Source organism: Humulus lupulus, chromosome 8 (genome assembly GCF_963169125.1).
Source record: "Humulus lupulus chromosome 8, drHumLupu1.1, whole genome shotgun sequence".
NCBI lineage: Eukaryota > Viridiplantae > Streptophyta > Magnoliopsida > Rosales > Cannabaceae > Humulus > Humulus lupulus.
The window spans coordinates 27,058,202-27,080,560 of NC_084800.1; the positions used below are offsets into that span (position 1 = coordinate 27,058,202).

Here is a 22,359-nt window from a genome sequence, read left to right on the forward strand (position 1 = left end):
ATTGTGTTTATGTTAGATTCAATACTTTTTTTTAACACCTTTAATTTTAAAGTTATTTAAATAAGATAAATAAATTTTAAAAAATTAAAAAAATAATAAAACCATCTAAATAAAGTAAATAAATTAAAAAAATAATAATAAATAAGCCCTTAATAATTTATCATAATATATTTTAAAATTTTTATTAAAGTATTTAAATTACTCTATCAATTCTATATATGTTTTCAAAAACTATAACGGAAAAATATTTTTGAGCTTAATTTTTATTCTTTCCTTTATTAATTATTTACTTTATCATTTACATATTTTGTTTGTCCAAATGTATATGTGGTAGTAAAATAATACATAAATATACATATTGTATTATTTTATTTCTTTTTTTTAATGATAAGTTATTTATTTTAATTGTTTCTAGCTATTAATTAAATAATATATATTTATATATAACTTTGTGTTGGCTTTAAATTAAATAATTAAAATTTGATCATATAAAACTTGTTTTAAATTCATAGTTTTAATTTATAATTTTTTTAATATTTATTATATTGAAACTCGTAGGTATTTTTTCTTAAAAGAAATTAAAAAGAAAAAATATTTATTTTTAAAATTAGAATGCACTATATCTTTATATATATAAAAAATGTATCTAACGAGTTTTTGGTTTAACAATTTTGTTATTTTTAAAAAAATCATAAACGATGTTTTATTTTAATTTATTTTTAATATGTTTCTATCATTATTTTATAATATATATAACACTGTTTTCTATTTAAAATTGATATGACAATTAAAATAATATAATAAAAATAATTAATACATTTTTTTTAAAATAAAAACTAAATAAATGTGTATAGCACGTTATTTTGACCTAATATCATAACACATATATATATCCAACACTAGAAAATATTTTTTTAACAAAAATTTAGATCAGTACAAGTGGCAATAATTAATATATGAGGTGAATCCTAGAACACAAACTCACAACAACAAAAAAAGATAAATGGTACAAATTAAAAAAAAAAAAGTCCACTAAGAATGTATGTATCAAATATCAATAAACTCGAGTGTATTTGTCAAAAAAAAAACTCAGTAGAAAAAATCAACTAGAAAGCCCTATATTTGCAAATGCAAATGTATAGGTGGGCTGTTACAATGCCCAAGGTCCTCGCAATAAATTATATTAAATTGGTGTATACTTTTTTTTTAATCATGATTTTGTCCTCATCATCTGTTTAGCCCATGTATTTTTTTCTAATCATGTTTTGTAAAATTATTCAAATAGACAATTAAATCTAATTTTGATCAATTTTTTTTAATTAAAATCACAAATAATTCATCAAATTAACAACTCAGAACAAAAATATAACCATTATACCTAAGAACTGTGTTATTACATTCAATTTGTGTTCATTAATATCAGGTTTATGTGTCTATTTCAATCATTTTACAAAACACAGGGCCCAAAAAGTAATTTGTCAAAAACAATGTCCAAACAAGTAATGAAACAAAATACAGAGTCCAAAAAAGTATAAACCCTATTAAAAAATGGAACAATTGTATATTTAGAATCTAAAGTATTTACAATAATATCTTCAACCAAATTATTTACACAAATATCGATGCCACGTCAGCATAGCCTACCGGATTTTGAAAAAAAATGGAAAATCCCGCTTCCCGAAATTTTTTGTTTTTTCTGGGTTGTAAAAAGTTATCTTTTGGTAGCTTACGATACCGATAAGATATCTATTGGTCACTTTTTTATATTAAAAGTTTTATTTTTAGATCATATTATTTCAGTACATTTTGGTTACCTCCAAAACTTAATTCTAGACATCTTAATATACCAATTAGTTATGTTTATGTTATATTATGATCTTATTATTTAAGATACATTTTGGTAACCTTCAAATTTATTTCATAAACTAATGAGTTACCATATAGTATAATAAGTTACCCTATAGTTTATTGATAAAAATTAATTTATTATTCTACACGGTAACTTTTAATAGACTTTTTTAGTCACTCATGTAATTTATATGTCTTATTATTTAAGATACTTTTACATTACCTTCAAGTCTATTTTAGAAACTAATTAATTATCATATAGTATAAAAAACTACTCGTATAATTCCAAGTTACCATGAATAACTTATTAGGAAATAATATTATTTAGTATACTACATAGTTACTTTTAAAAGCTACATTTTTGTTGCTTTTAAAATCATTGAAGATACCATTTGGTTACCATTATCAAACAACATCCTAAATAATCTATTTTTAAAAAATTACTTGAAATATTTTTAAAATAGCTTTAAAGTTGTTAAAAAAATAACATATGGTATCTTTAAATGTAAAATAAGAATACACATTTTGCTAAATTAATTTTTTTTTAGTTTAAAATTTAGTTATTTTTTTGTTAACAAAATATAAAAAGAAACTAAAATATTGTTTTTTATTTTGATCATCTTCTCCGGCGCGACGGCGAAAAAATATATGTTTCTCATATATTAAAATGATAACTTTGAAGAGTAGGTTGCAATGGTACCATTTTTGAGTCCAACTGATTAGCAATGTGGCCGAAATTTTTTTTTTGAAGTTAAGGAGAAGAAAGAGAAATAAAGTAACATTAAAAAAAATTGAAAACTTATAAACGATACCATGGGACAAAAAAAAGTGGAAATGAGTTCAAAATGATATAAAGCAAAGGTATAGTAGTAAATAAAATAAGTACGTTATTATTATAATTAAGATACAGAAAATGATACTAAGTGTAAATTTTCCTAAATTATCTTATGCAAGTTAGATTGTACACTGGAGTTTTGGTTGGGAAAATATATTATGATGAATAAATTTTTTGGTATTTATGAAACTCAATAAATTATTGTTCAAGGTTGAGGAGAAGTAAAGTGGTGGGGTGGCATTAGTTGGTCTTTCTTGGATATATGAATATGAATTCTGAAGAAAGAATCATAAATGGGCCACAACTCATTGACTTTGCTTCTACAAAATCCAATAGTCAAGCCCAAACACCCAAACCAAACCCGGATGGATATATCCACTTCATTACAATTTGGAATAATAATTTAGGGATTTTTTATAAATATGATTTTTATGTTATTATTGTGCGAAAATATGATAATTATACTTTTTTTAATTTATATGAGAAAATTTATTAAAGAAAAAAAATAAAGTATGAAAAACATAATTACTAACTAATTAACGTTGAGAAACTTGATTAAAAATAAAATTATGGCATAAAACAACTTTTATATAAAATTATGGGAAACCAAATTCATAAAAATAAAAATTCTTTGAAAAAGTTATTATAATTTTTTTTGAAAAAAAACCATATTTTTGTACTTTATTAAAAAACCTATATACAATTTCCTCTAATAATAATAATAATAATAATACTTAATTATCTAAACTTAAAATACCCAAAATAAATAAATAAAAAATGGAGTAAATTTGGTGACACTCCCCAAAAGGATAAATGCTCTTGTTTGTCTCCCTATAGTGATCACATGAAGGCAAGGTTGGACTGGTAACTCTGATTCTTCTTCACACCAAGCCAAATAAATAAATTAAGCCAAAAAAAAAAATTATAAAATAATATTAATAATTTTTCTTTAATTTATTTGATTTTTCTTCTCCAAAAATGAGAAGAGAATTCATGGGAAAATACATAATGTAAAATAATTAATTATAAAGTTCCAAATGAGAAAGTAAAATAAAAAGGGTCCCACCAAACAATTCCAAGTAATCTCAACCGTTGAAAGGTTCAGTGATGCGGTCCTGTTCGATGATGCTAGTGGTAATCATGATGATGTGATATATGATATATCCCTATGAGTAAAATGTGCTTCTCTGTTGTATTCTAATGTATTGTATGTGTCAAAATCCCAAAGCAACACAACAAGGAAGAAAATAAAAGATTCCTCAAAACCCAAAAACTACAACATCAATAACAAGAAACTCTCTCTCTCTCTCTCTCTTTTTCCATTTCCATGGAAAGCCAGAACAAGAGCAGAACAAGGGTCAATGGAGGAGGAGGAGGAGGAGGAGGAGAAAGAGGACGAGGAGGAGTTTTGGATGGCTTTTCTCCAGTCTCCTCCACTCGAATTGATTGGAAATCTCGAAAAAGAACAGGTAGCAGTACCAATTTCTTTTCTTTTTCCTTTGAAAAGATTTTGAATTTTTTTTAATTATTATTTATTTGCATGAACTTGGGTTTTGGTTGTTGCATGCTTTAGGATATGCCCATCAACAACTTATATCTGGAAAATTCATGTGAAAATTAAAACGGGTTGATCTTCAGGTTTATAAATTTGCTGCTTCATCATGATTTTCAAAGGTTTTTCTTTCTTACCTTCCATATTTACTTTTGATTTTATGATATTATCGTTTTTCTTGTTTAGCTAAAATTAGGGTAAAAATGAAAGAATTTTCAAATTTCGAATTTCGAATATTGATCTGTAAATTTGCATTGACCCTTTTGAAAAGAAAAGTTCTATTGTTAGTCAATTATGTAAAAATTAGATTTTTTCTTACTTTGTTTTTGGAGAAAAAGAGAGGTAAAAACAGTATTAATATTAATTTAAGACTAGCTTAGCTGACTTCGCTCTTACGTTACTTTACTTGCGTTTGGTTTAAAATTGGTTGGTTTACCTTCCCATTATTAAATTATTTTTTATTTTATTTTATTTCCCTTTTTCTTGCTTGTTCTACCACATCTTGATGATAAGGAAGCCCATGTGGAAATATATCAAAATTGATATAAATGTATATATTCATATATATATATATAAATGGAGTATGTGTATGTCTTAACTCAATAATATTTTAGTTGTTGTCTTTTGAAAAGAAAAACATAATAATGATATTGGAGGACCATAATTTATGTCATTTGATTGTAATTTTTTTTAGAAAAAAAAGGTGTAATAGATATAGCCAATATTGCCCCCACTTTGACTTGATTATAATTTATAACAACCAAGTCCCTTTCAGGTTTTAAAGTAAATTTACATTATTAATATATTTCAAATGTTTCCATTTTTTTTTCATTGGACATAAGGGCCGGGTCTATAATTTATCAGTGTATATTTTCAGTGATTGAAAAATGATAATTTAATGTTAATTTTTGGCACCTTATGATTGGCACCCAAATTGTGTGGAATGAAAACTTTATTTGTTATACAATAATGATTGTTCATGATTAGACTCTTTAACCAACCTACAATTTTAAAGCTTTTACAATTTTTTCAGAGTGATGTGACACAAGACAATGTTTTAAAGCTTAGAGAGCTAGTAATGAATGGAAATAAATGATTTTATGATTAAAACTTCTTTTCTTAATTGTTGGTCAGTTTTCTAAATTGGTTAGACTACAAAAACAGGTAAAGGAAGGGATGTAGAGAAGGTGACCACAACAAGAGAAGAAGATAATGTTGATATTAATGAAGAAAGTTTTCCCTCTAATGAAGTAAAAATGGAGGATGCAGCTGATGCAACAACTCCTGTGCTTTCTGAACGTAGGAAGGCTCTGTTTGAACCATTGGAGCCTACAACTCATGCCAATCGACGGCGGCCATCGGCCGAGTCTTTGCTCCCCATGCCGGACTTTGACACCGCCACTTATCCCCGCGGCTGGCAGATTGGCAAGAAGCGAAAGCTAGTCAATGTTGATGTTGTTGAAAGCATGAGGAGGATTGCCGTCCAAGAAATGAACAGACAGGTAACTAACTACTAATTACCATTTTCCATTCTACACTTTTGGCAAAATATATTTTTTCTGAATCCGACACACTCAATAACTTATTACACACTCTTGACACCTATGGAGAAAGATATTTTACAAAGAATTATTTTTAAAAAATTACAAAAAGGGTATTTAGCAAAATAGTTTTTTCTATTGGCACCTTCACAATACTCTATTTGATAATTTTTTTTTGTAAAATGAACTTACAGTGCTTTGTCAAAATTCGACACCAGAAACCATTTTACAAAATGATATTTAAAAAATGTCTATTTCCACTTATTACTACTCTTTTAGAAACAAAATGACATTAAAAAATATATATATATATTTCTACCGATTACTCTTGATCATACATATGTTTTGTTTTGCTTTTATTATGTTGTCTTGTATTTGCTTTGGGGGACAGGATAAGGAAATTGATGATCTAAATGGGGTAGTTGAAGAGGATGGTTGGCTCATAGAACACCTCCAAACTCAGCTTCAAGACGAAAGGAACAAAAGGTCTGATGTTGAGAGGGAAAATGCAATGCTTCGAGACCAAATTAATATGCTTATGAACATGTTGCAAGATGGTGAAGCCCCAGATGATGAATCCCCTCATGATGAACCCTAGCTAGCAAAAAGATCCCCTAGTTTTAAAAATATATGTATATGTTCCATTATATTTTTTTTTACAGATTTGTTATGAAAAAGGAGTTAGAAGCAGGCAAGTTGCATATACATCCCTAGTTTTTATGAGTGTTGTTGTGGTGCAATTAGCGCTTTGCATAAACATGCTTCCATGTGAAACTTCTGTAATGAAGATCTTTATTTATTTGTGTGTAGAGAGGTTGACCTTATATATCATCAAAACTTGTATTATAATTCAAAAGAAATTACTGCAAAAGTCGATTTTTGATTTACAAGCCAAGGCATTAGAGGGAGACAATACAAAATATTTACAAGCAAAACTACCCTACTAGTCTTTCTATAAGTATAACTCTTAGAATACAAACATGTCTACGTCACTATATCTCAACCTACTATTTTTACATAAATTTTTTGGGAGTTTGATGAAAATCATTATCTGGCTTGATTATCCGAATCTTGGGACAGGTTAAACAAAAACTGTGGTAGAGAAGCTATTCTTGGAAGAGAGAGAAGAAGCTCCCCAAACGAGTCCTTTCTGGACATATCCTGAGATTGCTTGCGTTCTGAACCATCAATGGAGTTGTCCCTTTTGGACTCGGGTGCCAATCCAGAGTTGGAGTTTATTTGGCCTGTTTTCCCTTCAGTGTTTGGATCAACACTAATACTGTCATCACTTATGGAGTGGAAGAGTTGGTTTGCTGAAGAATCCTTCTGCAGAAGGCAACACAGGGAGTTGACCCTTGTCATAAGGGACTGCTCATCTGAGGCCGAATTAAACTGAGAATCATTAAACAAGTACTGTGTAATCTCCTCCAGAATGCCCTTGTCATTTTTTTGCTTTCCAGGAAAGGCAGGGTTTGTGGAAGAAGTCATTTTCTCAGATATGCAATTTCCAATGTGGTTCACTAGATCACTCATTGACATTGATGGGTGAATTCCAGGCATTTTGATTTGATCCCACCTGCTTAGCATCTTGGAGTTCTCTGCTCCAACGCTCTTGAATTCTTCAGTTGTACATAAATATAATGTAGAAAACAAGTTCAAGTATTCACTCAAAATCAGTGTCTATAAGAAGATGATAGTAAGAATCTTTCAAGGCTAGTTTTTTTTTTTTTTTACCTGAGCAAGCTGAGGAAATTTCGGAGCTATAACTTTCAGGAGCTCTGTTTGTGAATTCCTGTTCGTTTATGGAGGATGACTGAGCACCAGATGTTGATGTTGTATCATGTATACCAAAGAAAACAGGCCTGTCTTCCGTCTTTAGATCAAACCCATTGCTAAGCTCATTCTTGTCTTCAGTACTTGTTATTCTGGGTTCAAAATAAGGAGACTCTAACACAATCTCTGGTTGTTGACTTAGACAGTTCAGACGAGGGTCGCATTGGATTAGCTTTTCAAAATGCTTCCCCAACAAGCCTTGTGGACACTGTAGAAAATGTTGTCTGTCACAATATAAATGACCCGGTCAAAATTACACGTTTGCCATCCAAGCAAACCACATAGCTTAGAAGTTACACCATGAAAAGTTGGAAAGAAAAAAGGGGCATCACAGATTCCTGCTCGAACCATGATTTGGTCAAGACGAAAAAGTATGCGTAAAGGAACATTTTTCTATATTACATAGCTTGAAAATGAAGCAACAGCAGAATATATACGTATACACACACAATATTTCTATTTCTGACCGAATTTTTCAAACTTTAAATAATAATAATTCATGCCAAGTACACGGTCAGACGTTTGTTGATCATATCCACACCAACAATGTTGAATACATATTGGATAATAACCAAGTCTCATATACGCACATCTTTATCCCAGATGATCATATACACACCAACAATGTTGATTACATATTGGACAATAACAAAACAAAATGTAGGAAAACTCGTACCAAAAGTAACATTCCCCACAGTAATGATTAGAATATGAAATCTATACTATACCTGTGTATGGACGCTTGTCCTCCAGTAAAATCAGACGTTGTCTGCCACAAGGTATGCTTTCTTGGTTGGGGATTGGTCTCCCTAAAGAAAAGGGGCGGTCTAGCCAGCTATACCAAAGAAAGAAACTAGTCACATCACCATCACCATCACCATAAGTGACCAAATAACAATGTTTAGTACCACTTTATGAAAAAAAAGAATTACCACTACATCCAAAGTCCCCGGAGCATCATCTGGATAGTTAGCCTTGAGAGCCACGATATCTGACCACTGAATTTCTATCTTGTTCTTAAGACTACCATCAAGCACTTCCCATACAAGTTTGTGCTTTGCAAAGTAACATTTTGCGACTAAATCACCTTCATACCTCGACTTGTACTGCCAAAAAATATATAGTATTTCAGTATTAAAGCTAACTCATTGCCCACCACAGAAAATTGAACATAGAAAATGTTTCCAAAATATATACCTGCCAAGTTCCTATCTTTAGAACTGAAGCTGGGAAATTGGAAGCCTTGAGCTTATCTGTATTACTAAAAATAGAACTTCCCTTGAGATTTTTCTTGCCTAAAGTTGCCAATTTAGCTACACCATCTTGTGATAGCTTCATTTGGATCAAGTCCAGAAGAGAGGGGCTTTTCCTGAGACGCAAACCCAGTGGACTTGGTTCATTAAGAGGATTGTACATCGACGACTGGTCTCCAAATGTATCAGAACTCATATTTTCCTGCTTGCAGAAGCAAAAAATAACAGCTTAAGAAACTGAGGATTGAAATACTCGAATATTTCCCTGTTTGGCAGGTGAGAAAGTGCAGAGCAAGAAACCCATATAACAAATTTTTAAATAACAGGTCAAAGGAATATTTTGATCAATCAACATATGAATTGAAACACAAGTAATTATTGAAGATTAATCATAAACCTTAATCAGTTGTCTCTGAAACTAAGATCAACGTATATGTATATATACAAAATTACAAATAAATAAAAATATACGAAACCTGAGAAGACGAGTCGAGTTTGGGTCGCTTGTGAAGCGAGTTTAGAGAATCCGATAAGTCTTCAACATCGATCTCCATCTTCACCGTCGCCTTTCTGGAACCCTTGCCTTTCAACTCGGCCATAGCCGAACTCATCAATTGAACCATGTGAATAAAAAAAAAAAACTAGTCGATTCACAAACACGGTGAGTCAACACGTACGAATCGCTGAGTTTCTTTGCACAGATGTAACTCGCTGAGTTGGTACACAAAATCAGAGAATAGAACTCGCTTAGTCTCGTCCTCGCAATAAAATGGCGTCTACGGAGGACCAGGCTGGCTCTTTAGAGAGTTTGATATATGAATGAAATAAAAGGAATCCACTTGGGACGTAATTTTTACACGTGCCTTGCGGATATGCCACGTGTCAAATCTAGACATGCGTTGAGGAAGAAAAATGACCGAAAAGCCCTTAGAGTTGTATGGCACACCCGTTGTCGACGGGGGTGGTAAAATTGTCAAGAGGTTGTGGAGGAGGTGACGTCAGCAAATTCGGAGTGTAGTGCTGAGTGGAGGAGTCACGTGAGGAGCACGTGGGGGAGAATGGATAAGAAGAGTGGGACCCACTGGGTTCGTGAAGGTTCTGACTTAGTATTGTCCGGTGGTGTGATTGGGTGGGAGGTGGTGACGGAGTTGGCGTGTTTAGACACGTAAGATTTCAGTTCAATGGATTTGCTTACGTGGCGTTTTGGATAAACTTGGCTGACATGCTTTTGTCTTTTCCTTGTCGACACCTTTTATTTTTTTATTCATCCTTCACTTATTTTTCAACTTGCCTATGCTTTATTTATTTATTTATTTTTAGAAGGAAGACTCTAATAAGTGACTTACCAATAAATGTAATATCTTTTCAAAAAAAAAATATGTAATATATTATTTAAAAACTTATCCAGTATGGTCTTCTTGTTTTTTTATTTATTTAAAAATTATATATTATATATAAATATATTAGTGGGGTTACTCCCCAAGCCAAGCCTATTTTAAGGAATCTATTAAAATTACAATTGAAGAGGAATCTAACTTGTGATTTTCAAATGAATATTATCTATTAACCTCATAAGGGAGTATACCAATATAAAAAGATACTAATTTCAACTTGGATATGACTAGTAAAGGTCATAATTGGTTCGTTATTTATGATATTGTTTACATCATTTTTCGTCAACTTAATTATGAAGATTATTAAATAATATTAAAAAAAAAAAAGAATTTCATAATTTTTACATGGTTCAATTAAAATATTTTTAGTCTATGAGTCAGTATTATTAATCTTGATACATTTTCAAAACTTCTTTAGAAAGCAATTTGACAAAGTATTATTAGTACAGTTTTGTGTGTGAGTACAAATGAAAATCCACAGGCTATTTATAGACCTGGTTGTCAGAATATCTCCTCTTTATTTTGGAAAGTTACTAACAATAATTTAAATTATAAAATAAATACATTAATTACATAATATCCCATGATATTTGGGATTTAATATCTAATAGTAACAAATCTCTTAGGAATAGAGATTCCCTAATAGCTGCCATGTGTAAAACGCATTTTTGAGTTCGATCGGAAAGTGGACGCGCTTTCGAGATCGAACAAGACTCCGAGCTCATTATTCCAGTCAGCCTCCTCCTCACCTAGTGGTTTCATCGAACTCATTCTTCGTAGACTAATACCTTCGAGCCTGCAACTAAGGTTTGAACCATACAACTCATGCTCGAGTATTGATAACTCATAGTGGATCTAGAATCATATCAATTTATACAAATGTACTGCCAACACTTATTATTTTCGAGCTTACGGTTTATGAGCTTAAATTTATTAATTCTCAAAATTTAGGTGTAACACATGTATATTAGGATTTTTTTTTAGCATAAATGTTATTTAAGTTTTTCATTGTTTTGGTAATTTATTTCTTAAAAAAATAAAATCACTAATTAAGTCATTTTATTATTTTTTTTATCAATTCTAAATTTTTATGTATATTTTTGAGATTTTTTCTAAACATTATATATTTCTAAATATTTTTACATATCATATTTTATTTTAATTTTAAATTAAATCATACAAAAACTAAAAAAAATTTGTGAAAATAAAAGCTTAATTGCTACTATTTATAAAATTTAAAAACTTAACTATCAACAGAAATTATGAACTAAATGCTCAAGGAATATTTATGCTAAAATCTCTATCTTTTATAGTATTTCAAAGCAAACGAAAAAATGTTATGCCAAGTTTTATTACACTAGATAATAATAATTATTATTATTATTATTATATTGACTAATTTTGTATAATGGTTTATAAAAAAGTTAAGTTATCGCCATCAAAATGAATAGAAATAGGAAATTTATATAAAATATGAAAATTTAATAATGTGAAATCTACTCATTTGAATGTGTACTATTTTTTTTTAAAAGTAAGGAAATTTCCATTAATAGGTAAATCGGACATAGTTCATTACATGAAGATATCACTCATACAACATGATCAATAATAATAGGCTTTACCAAGCCGTTTATGATTTTGTATGGGCTATCGAAGCCTATCGAGGCAATAAAAAATCAAAATATATCTAACTCTATCGAGACCTATCGAGGCAAATGCAAAAATCAGAGTATGACTAATTTTATCGAGGCACAATCAAACCCAGAACCTAACATATACTATCGAGCCCTATATAGGTGAATAAAAATCTATAAAAAAAAACTCAGATTTCTTCATTCCCCAGCCTCGATCTATCCTATGAACAAAAAATTAACAAATAAACAATGTCCAAACAATTTATTGTAGAATAAACAAGTAAATCCTGCACATTTTTCTATTTCAGGGTTGTTTCGTCGATCTCTTGAGTTTTCTCGCCTACCCGCCTACTCTGGTCCAGATTTCTTGTCATTGATGCGCGGTTGTGGTTGTGGAAGACAATGCCCACATATTCGACAGTGAATGCGAAAGGAGAGTGACAAATTTTGGTTTTGGGACCGAGAGAGTGAAGGAGAGAATAGAGAGAGTAGAGAGAGAAAGTGGGAAACAAATGACAATGATTTTTTTGAAACTAAGGAAAATACTAAAATCAAATTGACATATATATATAGTGGGAATAGTATTTTTGTTATGGTATCATATTTAATGCATCAATACTCAAATTTCCCTAATAATAATAATGCTAGCTATCTAGTGTTGTCTACCCCATCCCATTTTAAACCAATTTTGCTTTGTTTTGTTTTTAATTAAGAATATTGAGTTTAAAAAAAAAAAAAAGACAAAAAGTAAGATCACTCTTATTCATTTTCTATTTGAATTGAAGGGGAAGAGACTAAAGAGTTTGTTGACTAAAAGCACTTATTAATGAATGGATGGATGAGAATGAAAGTGAACAAATAGTTCCTCAACATAAATATTTATATATATGTATGTATGTGACAAAGATATTACTTTGCCTTCCAACTACCTAATGTGACATGTGAAAAGGAGAGTATATCCAAGGAGTATATGTTGTCATTAGATTTTAGGAAAATAAATATATAACTTATATGTTTTTTTTTAACTCGTTAAATTGAAAAAAAAAATATACTAATATAAATTACTTCTGTGATTCTTCATAATTTAAGCAATTTATTTACCACTCACTTCCTATTTCAGTAAGCAATCATCTTTTTAGAGAAACTATTCACAAATCTATCACTTAAGTCATTTTTTCTTGTCATTTAAGTCCACATATATAATCAAGTTTCTGTAAAAAAAAAATAGATGTTAAAAAGAAAAGCATTTAAACAAAAGTTGCGTAGAAAAAACAACTTTTCCGGATAATTTTTTTTTTCAAGAATGACCATCCTACACAATTTTATTTGAAAAAAGAATAACAAAGGGCTCTAATACATATAATATTTTTCAAAGCATGTACGTTATTTCAAGCATTTTTTAATGTTACAGTGTATTTATACACAATTATAATTTATTTACTATTTAAAAGATAAAAAATCAATTTTATTTAATAAAAGCATTTCATTTTACGAACTTACCAAAAACCATAAATAATTTTTTTTTTACTTTTCAATAATCATTTCTTTAGATTAATATTTTGTGTGTGTGCTCGCGTTCATACTATTTTTTATCCTCGGGGGAAGGGGGAGGGGCTATTGTTTTTTAATTTAAAAAAAAAAATTATCAGGAGTCATTTGCTTCAAATTATTAGTTCATTATCAATTTATTTTACTCCATCATCAACGCCATTTTTCTTCGTGTTCAAAGTTCATTATCAATTTCTCTAAAAGTCACAATGAAGTTTGCTACTTTATTAGTAACCAAATAGACTTACTTTTGTTTATGTTAAACAATAAAGTACATGTACTATTGTAAAGGGTTCGATAATATAATTCAATTTCCAAGCTTAAAAAAAAATCAAAACTTATACCAAATATGAAAATCTTAAAAGATTACTATTCACACCAAACAGCCCCTAAAAATAAAAAAGTTCGAAAATCCAAAAATAAAATAAAATTTCTTTCCATGGACTCAAAACTGCACTGTGAATGCTTTCTTAAATTTTGCTCGCAAATTGGAATATCTTATACACAAAAAAGAAGTAAAAAAGGAAAAAAGAGGGCATACAATTAGTAGTTTCAGCTTGGCTCGGTCCATTTTACTTTCCTACTTTCCACCCTTATTGTAGCTGTCTCTCAGGGTCACTGTCCGATTAAAGACGAGTTTTTCAGGAGTTGAATCCTTGTCAACCACAAAATACCCTACACATAAATCAAATTGAATTATATCTATGAATAACTGAAATTCTATATGCAAATATCAATAGAATCTATATAATACCCTAAATTGGTGAACTTGCATAACATAACAACAAAAACGACAGAATTAAACTCCCTAAACACAACTCTCTTTTTAGGAATGGTCAAATAGAATAATGACCATAGCCTAGCTAAGCCACTACACCATTTCACTGTTCCTAAATTGAAAAACCAATTATAAGACACGCAGATTACACAAAACGATTACTTCATAAATAGGTTTCCCAAAGTTCAAGAGAAAATGTTAGAATGGTGAAGAGCAATAGTAACATTAGTCAGCAACTTGTTAAGAAAAAGGTCCACATAAAAGATGTAATCTTTACTGCAGAAAACAAATCTGTATGGAAACTCTTTTCTTGCAATGAGATAGGAAAACTTAAAATCACACATGAAAATAGATCATATATTTCATGTCATGCAATGTGCACCTGCAAATCTATTAAGAGTGAGACTAACTCAATGAAATTGTTAAAAGTAGGGACTCGGGAAAATACCAAGCCTTTCAAACTGAAATCCATCACCATTGGCTGCATTTCCAATCGATGATACAGCATATGCATTGGGTATAACCAATTTGGATTGAGGATTCAAATCAGCAAGCCAGTCTTCAAGTTCACCAGGATTCTAATGTGCAGTAATAGAACAAAAAGTTAAATTTTAATCAATTTTCTAAGAAGAATGAAAGAATGAGAAAGAAAGAATATGCATTTGTAAAGAATTTCACCTCGGAAAGGAACAATTTTTCAAACAATCTAACTTCCACATTGAGTGGGTCAACCCCAGGAGAAGGCTGTCCAACCCAGTGTAGGACACCCTGTGCAATATTTAATATAGTTAAAAATTAAAAAACTAAGAAGCACTAATCAGTTTGGCACCACTATAGAACTCTTCAAACAAAAATGCGACCATAACAAAAACCTTAGGCTTTGTCTTCTTAGAAGGATCATACTCAGCCCGAATTTCAAGAACCGTTTCCTTATCATCAGCTAGGATAACATCTGTGCACTTGATAGGGAAAGCGTATCTGAACCCAACAACAAGAAATATTAGAACAAAGTCTACATATCCTCGAGTAAATAATAGACAGACACTAGTAATGTGTGTACCAGTCTATTACCTGAGTAGCACAGATTTACCAGGAGCAAGCCCATAGTAATCTTTTGAGTCTTTCAACCGAAAATCAGAATGTTCGATATATACTACATTGGAAAAGGGAACCTGAAGAAAAAGAAGAAAAGAAGTCGCTTATTAAAACAAAACCCCTGTAAAAGACTTAGATTTAACATCAGACAAAAATTAGAACAGCAGGGACCAGTGTAAATTCTATAAAGAATATATAATAAACTTACATATTGCTGCTAAAATTATGTGTTATGTTACAAAAAAATCATCTATTCAAACCAAAAATCACAGGAACAAAAAAAAAAAAAATATTCAAGGGCAAAGTAATCATGAACGACATTCAAATAAGATTAGCACTATCCCCCAAGGTTTTAAAGGGCGAAATCGCGAGGCGAGGCGTTTTCTCTTAGTACCGCAAGGCGTAAGCCTCAAGGCACAACGAGGCGTAGGCCTCAACTATAAGAACAAATAAATTTTAAAAAATATAATAAAATTCATAAAACATCCTAAAATTCATGAAATTTCATAAAATTCATAGAATTCATAACAAAGAACACATAAGTCCATATCAAAGTCATAAAAGTACTAGTTATATAAGTCTTAAAATCATATAGATAAAATGCACTAATCGGTAGATGCTGCTGTGAGATGATGGTAGAGAAGAAAAGTGTGAGGGAGAGAGCATAAAATGCATGAAATGAGTGAGGAGAGAGCTTCTTGCGTGAAAAGGAGATAAATGAAGAGTGTGAGGGAGAGCTGAGATGAGATGATGGAGAGATGCTGCTGTGAGATGATTGGGGGGGGGGGGGAGAAATTACGGGAGATGCTGCTGTGAGATGATGGTAGAGAAGAAAAGAGGGGATTGCTGTGAGAAGGTTAGGAAGAAATTAGGTTTTTTTTTTAACTTAAAATCTGATAAAATAAGCCCAAACTTTAAGCACATTTAGTTAAAAGAAAAGCCCAAAACACTATTTTAAGAAAGCCCCACGTGTGAGGCAATAAAACAGCCAAAAAGTGCAGAAACATGAGGCTTACGCCTCAGTCCGCCTCAGCCCGCCTCGCCTCAGAATCGTCCGCCTCACTCATGTGAGGCGTTCGCCTCACTGCCACTCTATGAGGCGGCGCCTCAGAGGCATTTTTTACCGCCTCGCCTCAAGGCGCGCCTTGAGGCGTACGCCTCAACCGTTTTTTAAAACCATGCTATCCCCTTGAAATATCAAAATAGTACTCAATGTTACCTTGTAGAAAGCAGAGGCATCATCAGCATGCCCATCAGGCCATTTCCTAGCATCGAGGTACATTATAGTGCCAGCTTCCAAGTTGGTAATAACAACCTTCCAACACACCAGATATTAGACTTATGCAGCAGACAATGCATAAAGAGGCCAACAAGAAAACAGTGAATACCTTTAGTGGCTGTAAAACAACCATCATCCTAGGAGATGTTTTGTTCAACTCTTCTCTAATATGATACTCCAGTCGATCCACACGTATCATGCTACAATCACTGTAGCAGAAGGAATGATAAAAGCATTAAACAAAAGAGCAATAGGCATGTGGATCTTGAAAGTCTTCAACTTGTGACCAAAACATATATACCAAACCTTCTCGTGACTCCAATTCCTCTAACAAACGTGTTTATTGCGGTTGAAGTCACACCCCTTCGCCGTAAGCCAGCTAGTGTCATAAGGCGAGGATCATCCCAACCATCAACCCATTTTTCTGTCACTAATCGATTTAACTGCAACAGGATATCCATAGTTATGACAATTTTAAGATAGTTATGTCATAAAAGTTTGAAGGCCACACCTAGAAATTTGTTCCATAGGTTTCACTCACCTTGCGCTTTGACATGACAGTGTTACTGACATTCAAACGTGAATATTCCCAGACATACGGTTGGTAAATGCCCAGTGAATGCAACAACCAGTAGTATGATGCCCGTCGTGTCTCAAATTCAAGGGTACAGAGCTACAAATATATTCGATAGATTTAATAAAGGTATATGGCAGACTCATAAACATGTGCACCATGGCTGTTTATGGGTAAGGAAACTATACATTGATTTCATACAAATCAAAAGAATGTGTACACAAAATGAAGAATCTTGAAATAATCATAATTAATTGTCTTTTATCTAAAGAGTAGTCAATGAGAACCCAGCATTCTAGCACATAAAAATAAGCAAAAGCTTTAAATAGAACTGGCCTGAGCCAACAATGAAATGTAATTAATGGACCCAAGCTAACTTTTAACATACGAATAAAATAAGGCTATTTAATTAAATTAGCAACCACAATAAAATCAAACATAGGGTTTTTTTTTTTTGCTAAACAAATCAAACATAGGTTACTTTCTAACAAAATTCAATGATATACCTCAGATGATTAAATGTTTAAAAAAGATATATGTAAGTTCATTTAATGCATGTATACGTATGTAGATGTTATCACAACTTTGGAAGCATAACAACGCATAGGTTACTTTATAAAATTTGGACAAAACCTGAAATTTATACCTCACATGCTTAAATGTTTATAAAGAATATATGTAAGTTCATTTAACGTGTGTACACATATGATTAATCAGGAATTTGGATTAATACTAATCAAAGGGAACATACATACCGAATGTGTAACATTCTCAAGAGAATCCACGATACAGTGAGCATAATCATAACTTGGATAGACACACCACTTGTCTCCGGCATGTGGATGGGGAGTAAACTGGAAAAATAAATAACCACAATATGATATATATGTGTGTATGTTCATGGTGGGAGTAGTAAGACATGTTGCCACTTGCCTTGATTCGATATGCAATAAGGTCATACATATTAAAATTATCACTCTGCATGTCCTGCTTCATTCGAAGTGTTGCTTTTCCTTCTTCAATGAGACCCCGCCTCATATCCTCAAAAAGTTTCAAAGATTCAGCAATGGGTCTATCTCTCCAAGGACTATTCATCTTCTTTTCCCTATACTCCTTTATCTCAGCAGGGGTCTATAACCAAGTTTTCACAAACAAAAGCGAATTCTCAGACCAAACCCATAATACGAAAACACTAATTAAAGTTACTCACAAACTACTAATCATGAAGTTCTCAATGATGCAGAGGAGATAATAATCCCAGGGAAGACAAAACCTAGTTCACAGCTCATATTGGTGTAAATTAGAGATCAGGTCATGCAGTAGCCCAGTTCAAATACTCATTGTATTTGTACATTAGAAATGGCATTTGGGCAGCAGTGGCACTGAGATAGAAGCAAAAAGTCTACCACAAGGATTCAGAAAATGGATGTTGAGCAAAATAGAAAAATCATGTCAAATAAACATATATATATACACACACATATATATATAGAGCGAGAGAGAGAAATTTGCAGAGTGAGTTTTTCACTAGTATAGAACAAGACCTGATGATCAACATAAGCATGACCTCTTCGTATCAGCTCCACAGCTAAATCATATAGCTCTTGAAAATAATCGCTAGTATATGTAATCTGAAAGACAAACCAAGATAATCAGCTACATAAATAATAAGAGTGAGAGAGTCAATTATTGTAAGTCATCAGTTATATACCTTAAATGGCTCCCAACCCATCCACTTGACAATCTCTTCAATATGATCGATATACTCTTTCTTCTCAGCTTCAGGGTTTGTATCATCATACCTAATAGAGATCACTCAATAAACTATTAAAAAGTGATATGTTGCGACCTTCACCTCTTTAAACTAGATGAAGCAGAATTGAAAGATTTTAAGATTGGAAACTCCCAGAAGCCATAACAACTATTAGTTGAAAATTATGGTTTCCATGAAAATAATTCAAATTTTTCCTACGATAAAGTTAAATATTATCATAGGCTTAAAAATATTCCAGCAATTATAATTTACATTATTTTAAAAAAAACATTTTTTCTAGCTTCGAGAAATACAAAACGGTCAGCTGATACTTCTCCTTTTCCTCCACTGTAAAATAACATACACAACAAAGAAAAAAAGAGCTTTCTCACCTTAGATAGCATCCTCCACCTCTTTCTTTAGCCAGTCCAAAGTCTATAAACATTGCCTGATTAACAATGTCAAATATAACTATTTCAAGTATATACTTAGAATAAGAAAAATAACCATTTTCAAGGCACAAGTTTAAAGCTAAAACATACAGAACTCAAACAAAATAAATAAACTTAAAACAATAACAATCTTGATTTAAGTTTTTTTTTTTTTTTTTAAAAATCTATTTTCAAGGCAATAAAGTATTAAGCTAAATATACAGACTTATACCTTGGCATGACCTATATGCAAATAGCCATTTGGTTCAGGAGGAAAGCGAGTTAAAACTTTCCCTCCTGTCACTTTCAAGTGTTTTTGAAGCAGCTCCTTGATATTGCAACATCTAAGAATGGAGCCATCACTAAAGAAAACTTCAGTGTGTACCTGAAAATGACATGAAAACTAGATTAATCCAAATTGTACACATGTTGGAAGGAAGAACTAATTGTTCAACAAAGTGGCAGATAAAGTGTTCGTAAATACATCCATGCTAAACAATTAAATTCATAGACAAGATGAAGACATCAGTTAAAGCTAGTTTCAAATATGTCAATAAAATCTCAGAACATCATGCGCTGGGATATGTTCTAAACTAGAAATCAACAAACTAACATTGATATGAAATCAGAAAACCATATCAATAATATATATTCCAAATGGAAATCAATCAAATTTTAGTCATCTAAAGAGATGGAAACTGAGGCTGCAAATTTGCAATAAACAAATATATATTGTGTCAAGTTTTGTTGACCAAGAACATCTAATCTGAAATATCAACCCGCTATAAATTTTCTTCAGGATTCAGCATAGAGATATGACTATCTTCTAGAAAGGAAGTTACACAGTACGTAGTACATACCTTAAAGTTTTCCTCTGGTTGAGGAAAGATCAAAAATGGATTAATATCTTCTTCGGATGGTTGTTCTGGAGTAGAAACAGGAATGTTTTTCTCCTAAACATGTATACAAAGAGAGCAATCAATAAAATCTCAAAAGGTAGCTGAGAAAAAGAGAAGAAAACATATATAATGAATTGGCAAACCTCTGCTTTAGGATTTTTTTCTTTCTTCTTTTTAGGAACCTTTTCATCATCTGCTGCAGTCCTTTCACCAAGTAATTCAAATAGTTTTGCATCAATGAGTTTCTATGACAAAAACAAAGGCACAAGAAACACTTTTAATAACAAATTATGCAATATATTAATAAGGTTCACATATAAGCAATATAGAATATTACCTTCACAATTTTTGGATCAGCCCATGGCTGCCTCTTCCGAACATGTGCAAACAAATCACCCACTATAGAAAGCAACAGAATGTGAAATTTTGATACAATACAATGTTTATTTAACAATTATAACATGATAAATAGACCAAAGAAAACTAATAAAAAAGTAAATGTAATGAGGTCAAATTATATATTAAATGTAATGTGCAATTCCAAATAGATAAACTACCGTTTGTTCGATACCGTTGCTCCAAAATGGCACCCTTACTCTCTTCAAACACCTCATTTACTGTTCTTTCAATCTCTTCAGCTGAAACCTCAACACCTAATTGAACACAAGTAGGAAAGCGATGTCACTCTGCTTCAGGATTCTTCCCTCAACTTCAAGTCAAACTCCGCACACATTAAAATTTATAGAAGAAACACAACATAATATTACACAATGTGTAAATGCAATCCAATGAATTATACCTACGCCACATGCCTCTTCAAAATCTTCCAACTTAAAGCTTTCAGAGCCAACATTCGTGAGAAATGAAAATGCAGCTTCTAATTGAGCTGGAGTTTTAATCTGCGTATTACCAACTAAGTTAAATTAAACAAAAAGAACCATTTAAAGGTCACAAACAGACGATTTAAAGTAGTTCATGTGCCCCAAACCCACCTTTGATGAAACAACATATTTTAAAAATGCCGGGCGATGAACAAGGGCATTGGCTGGGTACTTGGTGGAAACCTGTTACAAATTCTTATGATTGTCAAATAAAATCCTATAATTCATTAATTAATCCAAAGTAAACTTGACAAGATAATTAGTGCTATTACAACTTGCTTAAATACACTCTTGTTTTTTGTTTTTTGATTTTAAAGGAAATAAATCAGAGATTTCAAAAATAACATCTTAACCCAATCAATTCACATTCAAAAACAAAAATGTATCAAAGCAAGCGTAATTATAAATAGTGTTACCGTGTACAAAAGATTGCCAATAGTCCGATCACATCCCCCAGTTACATCAGCCTGGAAATGAATACAGAAAATAATAAATAAATAAAAAATGAAAGTATGAAGCTATCTATATACATACACATAAATATAAATATATAAATTAAGACCTCGTGAATAACGGTGATGAGACTGGAAGTGACTTTTGCATTAGCAAGGGTGTTTTTTGCAGTTCTTTCATCCAATTGAATACGCAGAAAGAGGTCCAAAGTCTTATCTTTCTCCAAAGAAGAGCTATCTTTTGTCGTTGGCGGCATCCCTTACAATATACATGAATTTAATGTTTATTATTTATAGAAATTAATAGAACTTCAAATCAAATTTGAGAAAGAATCTACAAACACAACAATTTTTGTATAATTAAAACCCAAAATCAGCAACACCATAACTTTTAGCTGAAAAGAGACATTAAAAAAGCATAATTGCTTATAGTCCAAGAAAAAAGAATCACCGAGAGCTATTAATTGAAAATTACAGAAAGTTCAAATTTAGGGATATTGTGCCTAAGTTGATCTTCTATGCCAGTGCTTCAATGTTGTGGTATTTTTTTTTTTTTTTGTTGAAGGACAAAAGAATAGAGATATTTACCGGGGCAGGTGAGTGAAAAAACGGCGAACTGGTGACTGTAGCGCGCGGTGGTCGACCTGTGCAGGAGAGTAGGGTGCTCGAAGAAGAAGATGGCGACGACGGCGATGAGGGGCTGAGGAAATGTATTTGTTAATTTCTAGGGTTTATTAGGATAGATTCCATTTGGTTAAAACATAAATAAAATAACACTA

General features: G+C 31.4%; 3 protein-coding genes across 5 annotated transcripts; 1 reads left to right on the forward strand and 2 right to left on the reverse strand.

The window, feature by feature from the left end:
* Positions 1-3,878: 3,878 nt before the first annotated feature.
* Positions 3,879-6,585, forward strand: LOC133796498 (protein HEADING DATE REPRESSOR 1). 2 transcript variants are annotated; one of them, XM_062234034.1, is made up of 4 exons: positions 4,078-4,152; positions 4,257-4,357; positions 5,400-5,737; positions 6,168-6,585. In XM_062234034.1, exons 2-4 carry the CDS (start codon positions 4,345-4,347, stop codon positions 6,372-6,374), a joined length of 558 nt encoding a protein of 185 aa, XP_062090018.1. In that variant the 5' UTR covers positions 4,078-4,152; positions 4,257-4,344; the 3' UTR covers positions 6,375-6,585. The 2 variants fall into 2 exon arrangements, with proteins under 2 accessions (XP_062090017.1, XP_062090018.1); XM_062234033.1 differs by lacking the exon at positions 4,257-4,357 and having other exon boundaries at positions 3,879-4,152.
* Positions 6,586-6,636: 51 nt separating this feature from the next.
* On the reverse strand, positions 6,637-9,650 carry LOC133796497 (uncharacterized). The gene is made up of 6 exons (XM_062234032.1): positions 9,339-9,650; positions 8,807-9,064; positions 8,542-8,715; positions 8,338-8,444; positions 7,511-7,833; positions 6,637-7,395 (listed from the first exon to the last, which is right to left on the reverse strand). Exons 1-6 carry the CDS (start codon positions 9,483-9,485, stop codon positions 6,824-6,826), a joined length of 1,581 nt encoding a protein of 526 aa, XP_062090016.1. The 5' UTR covers positions 9,486-9,650; the 3' UTR covers positions 6,637-6,823.
* Positions 9,651-13,758: 4,108 nt separating this feature from the next.
* On the reverse strand, positions 13,759-22,354 carry LOC133796499 (glutamine--tRNA ligase). 2 transcript variants are annotated; one of them, XM_062234035.1, is made up of 24 exons: positions 22,169-22,354; positions 21,691-21,839; positions 21,545-21,595; positions 21,240-21,311; positions 21,047-21,146; positions 20,805-20,900; positions 20,585-20,646; positions 20,391-20,492; positions 20,209-20,301; positions 19,581-19,733; positions 19,310-19,365; positions 18,876-18,966; positions 18,709-18,795; positions 18,098-18,295; positions 17,920-18,018; positions 17,132-17,263; positions 16,897-17,033; positions 16,700-16,799; positions 16,531-16,626; positions 15,288-15,388; positions 15,089-15,194; positions 14,895-14,984; positions 14,665-14,794; positions 13,759-14,113 (listed from the first exon to the last, which is right to left on the reverse strand). In XM_062234035.1, exons 2-24 carry the CDS (start codon positions 21,835-21,837, stop codon positions 14,019-14,021), a joined length of 2,394 nt encoding a protein of 797 aa, XP_062090019.1. In that variant the 5' UTR covers positions 21,838-21,839; positions 22,169-22,354; the 3' UTR covers positions 13,759-14,018. The 2 variants fall into 2 exon arrangements, with proteins under 2 accessions (XP_062090019.1, XP_062090020.1); XM_062234036.1 differs by lacking the exon at positions 14,895-14,984.
* Positions 22,355-22,359: the final 5 nt, after the last annotated feature.